This window comes from Ornithorhynchus anatinus, chromosome 5 (assembly GCF_004115215.2).
Source record: "Ornithorhynchus anatinus isolate Pmale09 chromosome 5, mOrnAna1.pri.v4, whole genome shotgun sequence".
Taxonomy (NCBI): Eukaryota; Metazoa; Chordata; class Mammalia; order Monotremata; family Ornithorhynchidae; genus Ornithorhynchus; species Ornithorhynchus anatinus.
The window spans coordinates 42,109,908-42,128,054 of NC_041732.1; the positions used below are offsets into that span (position 1 = coordinate 42,109,908).

General features: G+C 39.6%; 1 protein-coding gene across 5 annotated transcripts in view; it reads left to right on the top strand.

Moving 5' to 3' along the window:
* The window catches only part of PSD3 (pleckstrin and Sec7 domain containing 3), a 418,976-nt gene extending 401,035 nt beyond the window's left edge, over positions 1-17,941 (top strand). For all 5 annotated transcript variants that reach the window (XM_029066223.2, XM_039912019.1, XM_029066224.1 and 2 more), the window contains one exon: positions 11,496-17,941. In XM_029066223.2, the coding sequence (XP_028922056.1) occupies positions 11,496-11,711 (216 nt within the window). In that variant the 3' untranslated portion in view covers positions 11,712-17,941. The remainder of the gene's footprint in view (positions 1-11,495) is intronic.
* Positions 17,942-18,147: the final 206 nt, after the last annotated feature.

The window sequence follows — 18,147 nt, forward strand, 5'->3', positions numbered from 1 at the left end:
AGTGGATAGAGTACGAGCCTGGGACTCAGAAGGTCATGGGTTCTAATCCCAGCTCTGCTACTTCTCTGCTGTGTGACCTTGGGGAAGTCACCTCACTTCTCTGTGCCTCAGTTACCTCATCTGCAAAGTGGGCATTGAGACTGTGAGCCCCATGTGGGACAGGGACTGTGGTCCAACCCGATTTGCTTGTATCCACCCCAGCACTTAGTACAGTGCCTTGCACATAGTAAGTGCTTAACAAGTGCCATAGAAATTATTATTATTGTGAATAAACCCTTCACAGAAATGTAGCTGTGACCTTCGTTATAAATGGCTTCCACCACCTATCTGTCTAACCACCAGGGCAAACTCTCAGCCTCTTCCCATGGACCAAGGGGCCCCTCTGACTACCTCCCTATAAGCTCCTCCAACCCTACCCTCTCTATTTAGGGGGTGAGCTGAGCCTGAGACAGGCAGATGGGCAGTCTCAGGGAGTGGGTGAGAGAAAACAAGAAAGCTCAGAGTGAGCACAAGAGCAAGAGGCAAAGAGGGAAAGGCAAATCCCCATCATATGGCTGCAGAGAGTCCCTGTGGGGAAACATGGGGCAACAAAATGGCAGTAACAGAGGCTCCAGCAATAATCCTTTCCAGGAGTTCCTCACTTGAAGCATTTCCAGTGGAGTCAGAGAGTCAACCGTCATGCTCTTGTGACTGGGACCTCACCCTTAAAGGATGCTGCTCAGGTAGATGTAGCTCTAACCAATCAAAGACCAGGAAGCCAGCTACTTCAGCCTTGTTCTATATATATGGATATAGACATGGAATGTTTATGTTGGCACAAATAATTTACTGGAAAAATATTTCATCATTCAATCACAATAAAAATTTGTCTAAAATATGGAGGACTATAAACATCAAAAGAGTGCTTGGTAATGGGTTCGTTTTAAGTAGCATTCATTTTAGATTAGAAATTGCTTTTGCACCTGGCATAGGTGTTTCCCAGGAGCTCCCAGTATATTACATCTACTTTCTGCTTCTTGAGACTCAGTCTGCACATCTTTGTAAGCCCTTAAGGGAATGGCTGGTTAATTTTATCCCAGACACATCTGGAATTCAGGGATTGACCCTCTTGGCCAAAGTTGTGGCTCTGTCACATTCATCTTTTGGTTGTAATAAGTAAAAAAGCTACCTTCAATGGAGAAGCTTTGACACTGTGCCTTGGAGAGAGGCCCTAAGCAGAAGTGTGGCTTGGTGGAAAGAACAGGGGCTTGGGAGTCAGAGGACCTGGTTTCTAATTCCAGCTCATCCACATACCTGCTGTGTGACCTTGAGCAAGTCACTTCACTTCTCTATGCCTCAGTACCCTCACTTCCAAAATGGGGATTCAGTACCTGGTCTCCCTCCTATTTAGATTGTGAGCACTGTGTGAAACCTGATTATCTTGTATCTACCCCAGCACTTAATACAGTGCTTGGCACAAAGTAAGCACTGAACCAATACCACAATTTTTATTGTCATTATTATTATTATGCAAGGAAATGGAGGAGAAGGTTATTAGAGAGAGCTACGTACATTCTCTTCATCCACAGCATATGTTTTCTCTACATGTTTAATAGAACACTGTTAAGGAAATAGGGAACATTCTTTTGACAACCCACACCTGTTTGAAAACAGCACACTGTGATATTAGAAGAAGCGGTTATATAAATGTGCATCATGTCAATCAAGGCATGCAAGCTAGAACACTAGTTTTCCTTAATATGGGGTATGTCAAGAATTTAACCCCTATGTCATAGGGTATCCGAGTGTATTTAACACCTTCACAAATGCAGGCATAAAACAGAAGCCAGGAGACTGCCACTTTAGTTCTCAGCAAAAATAGTTCCTAAGCATTAAAGAGTTTGATTTAGAAGTGTCTGTGTCTGGGCAGTTGGAATCCTTTAGCTGAAGGGATTGCATTCTCTCTCTCTCTCTATTTCTCTCTTGCCTCTTTCTCTGTCTCATACTCTGCCTATCTATTCATTTTGTTATTTAGGATTTTCGTTTTCAGTTGAGTTGAGACTTTCTTCAACACCCCCCAACATTTTAACCCTTTTGGGACCCCAGTTCAGCCATAGCTCTTTACCCCTTAGGGTACCCCAGTTCAGCTACAGCTCTCATCCTAATCCTGCCCAGAGGTGACATATACTATCCCTCTATGAATAGTTGCCAGAAACTACTAACATCAATATAACATCTGCACATTTATTGTCAAGTTAACTGTCCAAGGCTATCTACTACTTGCTATTCCGTTGCTCATTAGCTGTTCCTTAAGAGCTTGATATTCTGTCTGCAGCACTCTACACTATTCTGAATGTAGAAACCCTGTATTATGTCCTCGCAAATATACAACAGGCATTGAAGACACAGTCCCCTGCCCTTGAGGAGGTGGGTTATTTTGTTAATAAAAATGTAAGGGGAATTTATTTTCCTCTGTTAATGAGAGAGGTGAAATCCATGCCCTGGGTGCTTAGTGTGTCAATAGTCAACAGCAAGAGCCTGACCGTAAGCTAAAAAAAAGATAAGCAGAGGGAAGGTATTTCCTAGAGAGCTGTCCTGCACCTGTCACCACCAAACAGCTATTCAGAGTTCCTCCAGCTTTAATCTCTGGGACCAACATTACCAAGCATTCTTATGACCTAGTCCCCAGTCAGGTTTGGACCTGTTTAGTCCTTTTAGGAAGGAAAAAGGCATCTTGCCATTGACAAAGATCTTGATTATAGTCTGTATGCTTTATAGGGCATGAAGCAGGAGATGGAAGAGGGGACAATTATTGACAAATAATTATGTGAACCAATAATGTTGTGTGAGTGTGTGTGATCAAACTCTTCTTAAGTTTCACACCCTATTAAGACTCAAGTATAAAGAATATTAAGATTATCTTTCAAATATATTCCACTTGTTCAGTTTCTGTCACTTCTTGATAATACTGAGTAACAGAGTGTGAGTGGCCCCTGAGACACCAGGAGGAAGCTTAGTGGAGCACGATGTGGTCCACAATGACTTGCTGCCATAGGCGCCTGTCAAACCTCAGTCAGTTGGAAAGGGCTGGCAGCCACTCTTTCCCCAAAGAATGCTGATTGAAGATGTGATACAATATTAATACATGGTAAAATATTTGACTCCTCTATTCTGTTAGTGCACAGACCTACAGAGTTGTATTAACCTTCTCTGAAAGTGTTGTGTTTTGCATATTTGCTATTAGTCTATTCTACCTGGATTGCAGATGACCTTTTAGTAAACTTGTGATGGAATAGCAAAATAATAAGAAATATATGCAAGTTTTGATTTCTAGTCTAGAGAGGACTGAATGCAGATATGAAAAGTAGGCATTGTAAGGCAGAATTGCTATTGCCATTTCATTTTCAGTCAGGCCTCTGCTTCCTTTATGGTGTAACAAAGGTCAAATGAAAATAGTCTTCCATGAAATGAAATCTGAAGTGATGGCAGGGTTGTGGAAGTAGTTTATGCGGTCAAATATAATTGAATTTGTTTATGGACAACATTAAAATCCCTTTCGAAAATAACTGCATTTAGAAATTGCATTGTCATTTGTTTTATTGAAAAATCAAAGTCCTATCTTTAGTAGCAATGGCTCAATCAAGGTGTGGCTCAAACAGCCACCAAGTTTGATCTTTTGAGGGGCTCTAACAATGCACTGGAGTTCTGACCCTACCCCAGGGTTTAACATTGGTAATAAAAAATGTTTCTGTCTATGTTAGAGCCTTTTATTAATATCATGCATTGAAAATTCTCTGAAAACTTGCAAAGTCCTAGGCGCTAAACACTCTACAGGATTATTCATTGATCCTTCCCAGAGGATGTGATAAGTATCCTAAGTGTAAATATCATATTCTCTGGGTAGGATTAATGGATAATTTTGTGTATATACATATACTTATGTGTGTGTGTGTGTGTGTGTGTGTGAATATATGCACACATAGTTTTCAAAGATAAAGAGAACTCATAGATAAGTGTATTTTCTTTGGGATCCAAAGCTCCCTTATCTTGTACCTCCCTGAGTACTTCAGTACATGCTTCATTCCTCTGCATGAATCATTTATTAAAAACTTTCAGTCCATGTCACACCACTCGTCAAGAACGTCCAATGGCTACCCATCCACCTCTTCATCAAACAGAAATGCCTTACCATTGGCTTTAAAGCACTCATTCATCCCTCCCCATCATATCACTTCACTGATCTTCTACTACACCCCAACCTGCACACACTGCTTCTCTAGCATCACCTTACTCATTCTGCCCTGATCTCATCTATCGCACTGCCTACCCCTCCCCTACATTCTCCCCCTAACATGGAACTCCCTCCCCTTCCACATATGCCAGACCATCACTCTATCCACCTTCAAACCATCATTAAAGTCACATCTCCTCCAAGAGGATTTCCCTCATTAAGCCCTCTTTTCTCTGGCTCGCTCTCCCTTCTGCATCATCTATGCACTTGATCTAGACCTGTGGACATTAGATATTTGCCAAACCCCACAACACTTATGTGCATATCTTTATATGTTATCAATTATTTATTCATATTGTTTGTCTTCCCCTCTAGGCTGTAAGCTCATTATGGTCAGGGGACGTGTCTGTCAAATGTGGCTTAGTGGAAAGAGCACGGGCTTGAAAGTCAGAAGTCATGAATTCTAATCTCGGCTCCACCACTTGTCAGCTTTGTGACTTTGGGCAAGTCACTTAACTTTTCTGTGCTTCAGTTACCTCATCTGTAAAATGGGGATTAAGTCTGTGAGCCCCATGTGACACAACCTGTTTACCTTGTGTCTACCGCAGTGCTTAGAACAGTGCTTGGCACATAGTAAGACCCCAGCACTTAGAATAATGCTTGGCACATAGTAAGTGCTTAACAAACATTATTAATTCTGTTGTACTCTCCCTAGGCTTAATAGAGTGCTCCGCACATAGTAAGCACTCAATAAGTACCGTTGATTGGTTGAATGATTGATCTATGTATGCAAATCCTCTTTAAGAAAATAGTGCCCTTTATGGAATGGATGGATTTAATACCTCGTGTTTGGCACTGTTTATGTTTCTTCTTCATAGTTTCACAGTCTTCTCAAAGCCTCTGCTTTGTCACCCCATTTCTAATTCATGAATGCAAGGCTGGTCAGCTTTGCTGTATCTTCTGTATCAGCTATCTAAATATAGAAACAACACAGGAAAAAGGAAAGTAGTAATTCACTTAAAGCAGAAGTAAGTGACAATATGAAGGAAAGGAATTGTCATTTTCTGTGCCTTTAAGGAATATTATGCCATCCAGGAAACCTATTGGAAAAAGTGAACCTTTAAATGAATTTAAGGGAAATAGTCATATGACTTACTACATTCATAAGTCTGGATATTTTTGATGTGAAAAGATGCCAGGTTGGCTTGTGCATGATGGCAGCCTTCTTATGTTTCCTAGCCCTTTTTCTTAACTAAAATGGCATATTTACGATGTTTCGTACTGTGTTCTGCATCTAGTAAGTGCTTAATAAATACGATTGGATGAATGGTGAAGAGCGAGTCTAGTAGAAAGAGCACAGGCCTGGGAGACAGAAGGACCTAGATGCTAATTCCAGCTCCACCACTTGCGTGCTTTTTGACCTTAGGAAAGTCACTTGTTTTCTCTGTGCCTCAGTTCCATAACCTGTAAAGTTTGGATTAAATGCCTGTTCTTCCTTTCCCTTAGACCCTGAACCCCAAGTGGGATAAAGACTATTTCTGTTTTGAATGTGTTGTAGGGAAGATAGAGGACATAGAATGTTCTTTACTCTACAATTAATAATAATAATGATGATGAAGGTAATAATAATTATCATTAGTGTGGTATTTGATAAGTGCTTCTTATGTACTAGCCACTGTATTAAGTACTAAGGTAGATACAAGATAATTGGGTTGGACATAGTACCTGTCCCACAAAGGTTCACTGTCTCAATCCCCATTTTACAGATGAGGTAACTAAGGCATGGAGAAGTAAAGTGACTTGCCCAAGGTCACACAGCAGACAGGTAGTGGAACCAGAATTAGAACCCAGATCTCTCTAACTTCCAGACCCGTCCTCTCTCTGTTAGACCCCGTTGCTTCCCCTGCTGCAGTTCTGGAATCTTGTCTGGAGTCTAAAGAGAAGAAAATATAGAAAAGGAAGGTAGAGCCATTTGCACCAGCTGGTTGTGGCTTGCCCCTTTTCCTTCCCATCTTCCTTGTTCTCTCTCCTCTCCTCCCCTCCCTTCCTCCTTCCAGGTTCCCCAGGTGGTGTTGGCAAGGTGGAAAGAAATAGAGGAGTTTTCTTTTTCACTGCTCTGACAGCCCTCATCGTTACAATGCTGAACTTGACTCTCCTGGCTCCCTGCCTCTGCCACTGTTCCTCTGGATCAAATTAACTATAATGACCTTTTGTGCCTGCAGAAGCTAGGCCAAAGAGAAACTCAATATGCATCTTTTCTCTTGAAGCACCTCTCGTGGCCAGAGTCCCAGAGCAGATGCCCGGGTGTCTCAATGACAGACAATATCAAGAGTCACTCCCAATTGTAAAAAAGAGAAAACATTTTCCTTTGCTGGGGCTGACACTGTCAACGAGCCTTCAGAATATTATCAAAAGGGAGATATTGGCCCTGCTGTTTTATTCCTTCACATAATTTTTCAGCTAAATATGAAAAGAATCAGGGAGTTTCTGGCTATTACAAAATAGAAAATTCAAGAAAAGTAAAAATTGACATCAAGTATAAATCACCCTTTCTCAATCATCACCTTGGATCAGTTTTTTTTTTTTTGAGGAAGAGACATCTGAGGCCTCCCTTGGAATCAGATTTAGGTCTCCAGGCTACCCCATATTAAAGATTTGGGAATCTTGTATGCAATATAGATATCTCCAATCCTCATTTTATTTTCCAGATCATAGAAAGCAAAATATGGAATTGATTTACATCACTAAAGTTACAGTAGTATGGAAGGTGTTCACTCATTGCACTCCTCCATTTTAAGATTTTAATGGATCAAACACACTTGGATGCCATGCAGTTAGTGGCTACCTCCTTGGGAGAAGTGGAAATAGAATTATAGAGCTTTTAGACTTCCTGTAGGGGGTGAAAGCAGCTGGCCTTGAGGTAGGTTTGGCTTACAGTTCAGGCTGTGACACCCAGCCTCAAACAAATATGGTACTTCTGGTGTCTCTTGACAGCATAAAGGATAGATTGCAGGCCTGGGAGTCAGAATGTCATGGGCTCTAATCCAAGCTCTGCTGCTTGTCTGCTGTGTGACCTTGGGCAAGTCACTTTACTTCTCTAGGCCTCAGTTCTGTCATCTGTAAAATGGGGATTGACACTCTGAACCCCATGTGGGACAGGGACTGTGTTCAACCTAATTTGCTTGTATCCACCCCAGCACTTTGTGGAGTCCCTGGCACATGGTAAAATGCTTAACAAATACCGCTATTATTATTATTATTATTGAAAATGCTTGGTCTGATTCACCCAGCCCTTTCTATCTCCTTCACTTCTTCCATCTCTTTCTTTTCATTTTCCATCTCTACCTCTGTCTTTCTGCCTCTTTTTCACTTTTTCAGGCCCTGTTCTGCCTCCATCTCATGGCCCACCTGAGCTCCAAAAAAAAAATTCTAGTCACCAGTACCCCAACTGCTGAAGCATCTGGCCCTTGGACCCCCTAAATGGGAGGGAGATGCAGAGGGAGAGCTTGCCCCACCTCTGAATCCAGCCTGGCCTGAACTAGTGCCAGGGGAGAACTGCAAGTGATTTTAGTTCGCTTCAGTTGAAGGCTGAGGTGCACGGAAGAAAAGAGGGAAGTTGAAAGAGAGCTGGGAAAGGGAAAGTGAGGACAAAGATATAGTCAGTCAGTCAGTTGTATTTATTGAGTGCTTACTGTGTTCAGAGCACTGTTTAAGTGCTTGGAAGAGTACCATGTAACTGTATAACAACAGACCCATTCCCTGCCGGACAATGAACTTACAGTCTAGAAAGGGAGACAGTCATTAATATGAATTACAGATATAGGTGTCTGAAAGGAAGGGAAAAGGTGCTTTCTGACACCCAGAGGAATTTAAAATGTCCAGGAAATTAGGAGGATGGTGGGAGTTGTGAGTTATTTGGTTTTTCTCTTTTATTAGTTGTCCCCAATGTTTGAAGTATCTATCAGGACACATTTCTTTGAGAGTGACTCATCTGCCGGTCCTTCAACCCAATAGATAGCACTACCAAGCCAAAATAGCGCACAGTGCATTGATCGGAGGAAATTAAAATAGATTGTTCACCTCATACCTTTTTTTAAAGAGCTGGTGCGGAATTTAATGCAAAACCTGAAAAGCTTTAGCCACCGTGTATAAAATGATGAAGGACAGAGTTTCTCAGCTATTGTTACTGCTGTTTACCATTTTTAATCCTGCAAATTTATTGTGATATTCAAAGCATACAGGTAGTCAACAGACAGATTGTGCTTTTCCTTGCTCAGTTCATTATGGGAGCAAAGAGAATTACTCCTTGCTTTTGGTCCTTTTTTCAGCTGTCCTCATATTTGTTTTACTTTTATCAGAAAATTAATGCATTCTCTGGCTGGTGTGTCTCTGGCTCCTATTTACTGATTGACACACTGAGATTTGAGTATTTGAGCTCCTATTTACTGATTTACACAATGAGTATTTGCCTCTACAGATTTTTGAGCTCAAATTGTAGATCAAAAGGGATAATAGTGAAGCAGCTTTTCTACATGCATTTTTCAGGTGGCTTTTTCTTCTTTTTCTCAGTACAAACAGTTTCCTCAAAGAATTTCTTTCTCCTCTTTTATCCCATTTTAAGTATATTTTTAACCCCTATATATAATGAATTTACAGAAGCAGCATGGCCTGGTGGATAGAGCACGGGCCTGGGAGTCAAAACGAACTGGGTTCTAATGTCATCTTCATCACTTGTCTCCTATGTGACCTTGGGCAAATCACTTCACTTCTTTGTGCCACAGTTACCTCAACTATAAAGTGAGGATTAAAACTGTGAGCCCAGTGTGAGACAGGGACTGTATCCAACCCAATTATTTTGTATCTGCCCCAGTGCTTAATACAGTGCCTGGCACTTAGTAAGGGCTTAACAAATATCATCTAAAAAATGAATATGACTAAATAACCTGGAAAAGTGAGCCTTCAGATGTATTCATTTGCTCTTTAGAAACTGTTTGGGGTCATACCCTATTTCTGTCAGAAGAAATTCAACTTTATTGAATTTTAATAGTGCCATTGATTTCTCTTGCAAAGAGTGTTGTTTGTGGCTCAGAGGCACATTATTGATTGCATCCTAATAATTTGATTACTCTTTTATTAACCAGTTGGACTGGCCAAATTCTCCGAATATTGGCAGCAGAGTCTGGTCATTCTTACATTTCTAGGTCATTAGAAGAGTTTTTAAAATGTTCTTTCCTTGAACAATATATTTACCTTTAGATAGGATCATGATAAAGCTAGGACTGTTCTTGGTTTTGAGCTATGTTTTTAAGTGCTGGACTTTGAAAGTCATCCCACAAGTAAATACACCCAGCTCATCTATAATGTGGTGGTTACATTTTCGTATTCTGTATAACTCTCAATTATGTTTTGATTAATAAAATGTAGTGATAGTATTTATTGGGCACCTGCTATATTAAGGGCTTGGGAAATACAATGGAAGCACAATGTAAAAAAGATCTACTTTGGTAGCACTGTTTGCTTTCAAGAATTTGTCACTCAGAAATATTAATATTCATTTAAGTATTAAACAGTGATTCAAATCCTTCTAGATAGTAAGCTCATTGTGGGCAGGGAATGTGTCTGTTTATGGTTGTATTGTACTCTTCCAAGTATGTAAAATAGTGTTGTGCACACAGTAAGGGCTCAATAAATACAGTTGAATAGAATGAATCTGCTAACCCAAAGAAACAATTGGAAGGAAAATAGATGCTTTCTCTAAAGCCCAACTGCCCGAGTTTTACTTGATGGTACATTGAGCGGTAAGTGCAACTTTGCCACTTTACACTGCCTAAAAAACACAGCATTATCATGCCTTTTACCTCCAATTTGTCAGATTTATCCGGGGGTGGGGGGACACCCAACAGCTGCTGTTGCCCAGGCATTAACCCTGCTTCAGGGTTTCTCTTCTTTCCCTCTTCTTACCCAAGGCATGAGCCTCTCAATAGTCTTCCAGTTGTTTATTTGGGTTGAGTAGATAACTAAAGTTGTAAAGGAGAATAAGCAAAGTTAACTGAACAAGACTGTGAAAGAAAGAAAAGATAGTTTACCTGACCTGGATTACATATTTCACAAAAAGGCCAATTTAACTTTAAACTCCCCATTATAGCCCTCTTTGGATTGATCCCATGATTGATTCTCTAAAGAGAAGTCCAAAGGGAGGTCTACCTGCCATTTGGAGGAAGGATGTAGGGAAGTAAGGATCAGTTCTAGACCTAGATCTTGAGACCTTTAAAGTGTGACCCAGATTCACCTCTCCTTTTGAATTTTATCTATTTTATCATTCATATTTATTGAGCGCTTACTGTGTGCAGAGTACTGAAATAAACTCTTGGGAGAATACAATATTAGAGTTGATAGACACATTCCCTGCCTACAGAAAGTTTACAGTCTAGAGGAGGAGACAGTCTTCAAAATAAATTACAGATAGGAGAAGTGGCAGACTATAAAGCCTATATTCATAAGTGTTGTGGGGTTGGGATATCAGAGTGTATAAGGATACACACTCAGGAACATAGGCAATACAGAGGGGAGGGCGAATAAGGGGTTAGTAAGGGAAGGCCTCTTAGAGGAGATGTGATTTTTGGATGGATTTTGGATGGGGAGAATGGTAGTCTGTCTGATATGAATCGGTGGGGGGAGTTCCAGGCCAGAGGGAGGATCTGGGCAAGAGGTTGGTGAAGGGGTGGACAAGACCATGGTACAGAGAGTAGGTTGGTGTTAGAGGAGTGAAGTGTGCAGACTGGGTTGTTGTCAGAGATCAAGGAGGTAAGGCAGGAGGGGGAGAGCAGATTGAGTGCCTTAAAGCAGATAGTGAAGAGTTTGGGGGTTCCCATAGCTTGTCTGGAGAATGGGTCTTCTTGGATAGATTTGGCTTACATGAGTATCCCATACAGAGTCCAATATGTGATCCTCCACACTGATCATTGTTCTTCTACTCTGCTGGGTTATAAAATCTTGGATTAAATATGTACTCAAAGTTTAGCAGAACTGTGTGTCTTTCCTTCTTTTCCTTCCCCTCAAGCCATCATAATGATCCTAATTTCAATGTTTGTCTCATACCATTTTGTTGCTTTTCTCTTTAAAAAGAAAACGTTCAGGTTATATCTGAAAATAACACCAAAGGAATTGGGTCTTCACTACCCATTCTGAATTCCCCAGTTATTAACATGCTGTTGATGCATAGACTTGTGTTACATACATGTAGCGGACTAATACATGCATACTTTTATCTATCTCTTTCTTCCAGAAAACCCGTTATGAAATGTATGTCAAACTTCTGAAAGAGGGAGGCAAGCTGCTCCTGAGTAGTGGGGAGAATGATGGAACAGGGCTGAAGAAATCCCATTCGAGCCCCTCCTTGAACCAGGAGTCATCTCCACTTTGTGCCAAGGTCAAACGTAACGTCTCAGAGAGGAAGGACTACAGGCCAGAGACACCGAGCATTAAGCAGAAGGTTACTTAGAAGTCATTTGATAGCAGGAGCACTGGTCATGCCGCAAAATATTATTTTTCAAGATCTTTCTGATAATCTGTGGTTCATAAAAAAACAACAAAATGAGTCTGTGACTGAATGGTGCGTTAGTAATTTTTCTATTGTATATTTTGTTTATTTGTATTCAGATTGTCAAGATTATCGTTGCTCCTCATTTTCTTTGCTTTCTTAATTTGCTGTTTAACAATGAAAGCACCTTTAGAGAGGGGGAGGGAGTGTAATTTCAAACTAAGCTACACATCCCTTTCCCTGTTGTTCTCTTTCATTGCACACTGCTTTTGTCTTACATACTTTTCAAGTCAGCTGTTACACTTTTTAATGTAATTCCTTGTGGAAGAATTAGCTGGATGAGCTTTGTAGCTTTAGTGAATTCTAGCTCGAGTTATGTAAGTCTTTGTTAATGAATTATTGCACAGTCACAGAAGTGGAACTGACCACTGGTGGAGGTTCGGCAAAGTTCTGACCCTGGGAATAGAGATTTCCCAAAGCGACGTACCAATGCAAACACCTTAGCACTTATTGTAGAGTTCTGGACCCTGCCAGTAACAGGGAAATAGAAAATACAGGTGAAGGTGAAGATTGCAAAGATTGTTGGATTGAGAGAACTAGCCTTATTGGGGCCGTCATTTCATTGAGGATAAGAGGAGAAAGGAAAGGGGGAGTAATTTTTATCTGTGAAGATTGTAATAATTTAAGGGGAAAAATGAGCTTGATTTTCCAATGAAAAGTGATGGTGATAACTGGCTGTTTGGGAGATAAGTTGGCAAACATTTGTTTCATCTATAAGGAATAATTAATGTCATCCTAAATAGCATAAACTCCTATAGCCGAAGTGGAGATACTTGTTTACTGGACTTGTTCTCCGTCCATCTACATGTCTCTCTACTGGGAATCTGTTCTTTTTCAGTGCACTTTGTAATCTGCATAGTGGTGAGTAATTTTCACTAAATTTCCAGCACCCATCCAAGTAATGTTGTAAAACTACCTTTATACCCAAGTTTAGATCAAGAGCTGCTGAACTGTTGCCCATGGAAACTTATTTAAGCTCATTTGTATTTCAGTGTTTTGTAGGGAACAGCTAGATGCATCACTTAGCTCAATACTGTTCCTATTTCTCCTCTTCTTTATCAGTATTCAGGTTTTTTACTTTCTGTGGAGTCAGTGAAGTAAAGCTGAAGTTATCTTTAGAACATTAATTGAAGCACATTCTTCTTCCTATATCCAGAGTGATTTCTATCTTCCTGCCTCATTCTCTCTCTCTTCGTTTGCATGGACCCCTCTGTACAATTTAGGAGAGCTGTAGGCCTGAAGAGCCTATGCAGAACAAGAGAAGAAGAGGCTGATAGGGAGGATCCAGTGAGAATTAGCACTGACTCCTTTTCACATTAAGAAAGAACCTGCTTGTCTAATTCTAGGCTCCATAAATAGAAATACCTTGGAAATAGTTAAGTCACTCTGAATTATTTTCTGAAGTTTTTTTTTTAGTTGATTTTTTTTAAAACATTTGAAGGTACTTTGACCAAAGAATTAAATGGTGTGCAACCTGGTTCCAGAAAATTAGGGAAACTGGCATAGGAATAGTTCAAAAAACATTTTGAGGTTTATGAAAACATTTTAATTGCAGTTACCTAACATTTAAGATTTACCTCCTATACCAATTCAAAAAATCACACAGCTTGACTTATTAGACCAGAGGGGAGAAAATCTCTACTCTTTGAGTTGTATCTATCCCTTCATTTCACACAACTGAAATCACTTTAATCTTTAAGGTGCAGATTGGCCACGGTCCAATTCGGTTCAAGATTTCAAACCTTGGGCTGAAGTAGCGTAGCTCTCAAGGTGATGCTGGCCCATGCACAAAACTGGGCCACCATAGGCACTGACAGAATTTTTAGAAGTGTCTATTTGTAGTCTGCTTGTTTTCTGGGCACACATTTATTCCATAAATAGTAAGCTGAAAAGAGACAGGTACACGGGCTAGACTTTATATGGGCCTCAGTAACTGAAAAAAAGTATATGTACTTTTATTAGTCTATTGCTTCAATATGTGTATGCAAACAGTATGTCTGTGTAAATGTAGTGTGTATGTGTGCCTTTTTTGTACAATATATAATACCCATACATTTAATGGTACATTGTTTCAGTATACTGGTATTTAGAGCAGTCTTGGAAACATTTTGCTAACATTAACAGTCAAATATAAAATTATTTTTAGTATTTCAATCATCAATGTCATCTCCATTTACTTCTGAAAGATTATCTTAGTCACATGGATTAGAACAGCATATTTCTGTACTTTTTGGCTGCTCTCTTACTCTGCTTTGTATATTTTGAAAATGGATGAGTACAGAAATTGCTTTTGTGATCCAAAGTTATAGCTGGTTATCATATTTATCCATTGTGTGAGGGTGGGTCAAGACTGCCCTTTCTCTCATCTCTTCCTGTTGCCCTCTGAATTGCACCAGAGTTAGATTCTCATTTTATGGTTCCCCATAGAGGTACATAGCATGAGACTTTGGTCCAGGCTTGATAAAAATCTGAACCAGTCTTACCTCCCATTACATCTTTCCAATAATCCTTTGACCTCTAAGCAAACAAAGGAGATTGGATAGTCAATTCAGACCTCCTCTCTATGTGCTGCTTACTTCACGGTACAAGATTCTTCTCCTTCTTTTCTTCTGCTCTGTATTTGAGGTACAGTATTCCAGATCCATCTACTATCAGTGCTCTTGGCTTTAGTCCACTTCATTTTAGTGTGTAGGGAAGAGGAATCTTGATTTGTTAACTTCAGGTAAAATCAGGTCTGATTCTGCAGCTCCAAATCTTCCTTTATTGATATGGTTCAAAATAACCCATATTGAAAGTGGTTCAGAAATGAAAACAGGCCAAGTATTTTTTCCTCCCACAGGGGTTCTTTTAACATACTGACTTACATCTACAGGAAAGTGTTTTCACTTTTGTTGGTAATCCCTAAAGAGAATACATGTATACTGTTTATTTTTCAGATCACAGAAACAAGGCCAATATTCTAACTTAACTTTATAAATGTCCAATTTAGCGAAGTGGTACATGTGTACATTTTCATTTGTTTGAATCAAACAACATGGAAAGCAGGTGGGATGTCCCCATGACAGTATTTTATTATGCTGTGTTGTAATTAAAGTGTCCTCCTCTTGTTATGGTGGGTAGGCTGCAGATGGATTCTGCTAGCAAACAGAAGTGCTGTCTTTCCCAGTCTCTGAAAGTATGGGAGGAATCCGACTAAATAGGACTAGCTAACCTAGGCCCTGTAATTCTCACACTTCTGCTTAAACTTTAGCATCTCAGTCCAAGATGGTAAATTGAGGACTCTACAAGATGAGACCCTGCTCCATTCTCTTTGGGCAATCTGGTGTTCTTTTTGTCATCCGTGGCCAGCCTGAGGATGGAAAAATTTCTGAAGTCAAATGGAGCCTCAGAGTCATAAAACAACTCTAATGCATGCAGGGTGGGGTGAAGCACCATTCCCTCTTTACTGCCCCACATGCACACGAAGAGTAGGCACAATTTTCCTTTGCCCACCCTTGGAAAGTACCAAGAAGAAGAAGATCAGAGTGAAGGATGTCTCCACTTAAAACATGAAGTACCATACCAACTCCATCTGTAGTTTAGCACTAGAAGAACTTCCCCTTCTTCCTCTTTTGAGTTCTTCCAGCTGCCTACTGAGGGATAAAGCTTTTCAAAAGTTTCCCTTCATAATTACTGAAAAGAGAAATAATTCTTAGGGCTTAATTTGCTAAGCAGCTTTTACACTCTTTTTCCATCCCCATCTTGATTTTCTCCATTTCCCAGAAGCTGGAGTTGCCCAAACTGTGAGGACTGAGATTCTGACCTACTCTAGCTTGGATTCCAGGGAAACTAGTTGAAGCTTATTGGGACCACATTACCAGCTTTCCTAGCCAACTGATCACCTCCTTTTCACCCAGGCACAGAACTCCCCATTGCAGTTTTCTAAATAGATTAGATTGTTTTATTTTTTTTCCAAGTGAGCAAAACCCCTACTATAAAACGAAGCACAAAAAGTGAAGGCATCAGCTCTTACAATTATAAGCAAAATAGTTTACTAGTATTATTAATAAAATTAATAATTATGATAATAGTAATAATATAACTTTGACTTTCTCATGTTGGTCTCTTCTCCAAAGAACACTAATTCACAGTGACAGTAAATCCTGAAAAGTTAGAAATGCTTTGGGGAAATGAGGTGTAAATGGCATGAGAATGACACTGACTTCTTGAAATCTTCCTTGTGTCCCAACTGCTTCTGGCCCATTGCCTATTGCACTTGCTCCATCTGCATCCCCAGTTTCAAATGCCAATACATCCAAACATATAGCTTTATGGCCCACTTTTTTTAGCCGTGCTGTGAATAGAAACAGAGAGACAGGTTCAGATCTCCACACTGGCCCCTCTAATTGTTACTCTTTCCTTGATGACCATATTATCCGAGGATTCGAGCAACCCTAATAACTTTCTCATCATTGAGCTATGAGGCTTGTCTCTTTTTATACACAAAAGTTGGCCCATTCTCATGGAGAGAATTTCAGTGTATACTTGAACCATCTTGACTGATAGTCAATGTTAATAAACAAGGCAGAAAATATTACAAGATGTATAAATACAGAGTAGATAGTGTTTCTTGGGTCCTTGTGTCTCATTTATGGTAACTCGCGTATCTATAGTAACCCAGAAGTTTGGAGAAAAACATTCACAAATACAGTATATAAAATGTTAGAGAAGTTCTGCCATCTGCAAATGCTGTATTCATGTGTATATATTCATATGTGTGTACCAATGTGTGGAATGTATCTCAATACACGGTACGTGTTCACATCAGCAAGACTAATTTTTTTGGTTTTCTCAACTAGTGTGATCAGAAAAAATATGCTTAAAAAGTTCAAAATATAATTGAGTTATTGGGAGTGAATAGTAGTATGAAATTGGAGTTTTTATGATATTTTACATTAGAAAATTTACTCTGCTTTCAAATGGCAAAAAATCTTTTAACTACTCATCTCAAACGATCACTGTATTCCCTATCTGGTACTTGGAAGGTCCCTTGTTATTTGAAAAGTACAGGAAGAAAAAAAGTACATCCACTTTTGACAGTGAAGTAGAGGATTAGAAAAAGGCCAAGCTGAAAATTTTATTGGGTTTATTACAAAATAAGATTCTTAAAACTCATCTTTTTTCTGTAATTCATCCAGGGAAAGGTAATTTTTTTTAGAATTGTAGAGTTGAAATGCTATTTTATAATTTTGCCATCTCTTTCAATTGCTCTAGTGGATAATTTTTGGTTTAAAGAAATTTCACAAGTACTTCACCATTAAGTTTGACCATCCCAATGAAGAGGCTGCATTCTTTATGTTCACACCTGCACACAACTTAGCATTTAGGAAATGAGATAATTGTCTTGGAACTGGCTATGGATTAGGTTACATGTTTGTTTAGTATTTTTGTACTTAAGGTCTCTTATCCTTCTGCCTTTCCCCAAAGAAGAGCCACTGGCCTTAGTGTTAGAACTTACTATTTGTCTCATAGTGCATAAATAGATATATAATCGGAGACTAAATTTATATTAACTGGCTCGTTTGCTGTATTTGAACTGTGATAGGGAGGGTGTGTTTGTGTGTGTGTGTGCATGTATGTTTCCGTGGGGGTGTGTGTATGTATGTTTCCGTGTGTGTGTGTGTGCGCGCGCATGCATGCATGTGTATCCAGTTTGGATGTCTGACCTTCTTTCAGTTCTAACACACTGCCAGGTTCTGAGTTGTGTCTGAGAGGTGGGTTTGGGAAGGCAGAAATGTTTAGCAGGTAGAAAAACAGCCACTGTGGGTTCGTTGTTTGAGTTGTTTGTTATTTACTATGTGACTACAAACTATTTTTGCAGATTTAGCGTAGTCTTAAATTCATACTTGACATGCTTTAGGCTAGCTTGATGACTTGTTCTGCAAGAGAAGATTCTCAATTATTGGTTCTCAATAATAAGAAAGAGTGGTAGAGCAGTTAGGTTTAGCTTTCAGCCTTAAGCATTTTAAATGACAAGACTTTTTTCATGAAGCCGTAAATGTTTTAAACCCACACAGCTGTTGGTTGTGTATAATAATATCCCCTGTTTATGTTGGCTGAACCTGTGGTCAGTTGTTTTGTTTTGCTCTGTTTTATGTTTTTTATAAAAGTGCTATTATGATGATTGGCATTTTTAAAGCTGAGAAATGAGTTAACATGCCAAATTGAAGTGGGAATAGACTTTCTTGCCTCCTAATTTGACTAGCCATGATTCTCCATCCCCTGCCCCAAGAAGGCTAAAAATCATTCTGCCATATTTATAAGATGGTAAGAGAATAGAAAGGCTAAAAATTGATTT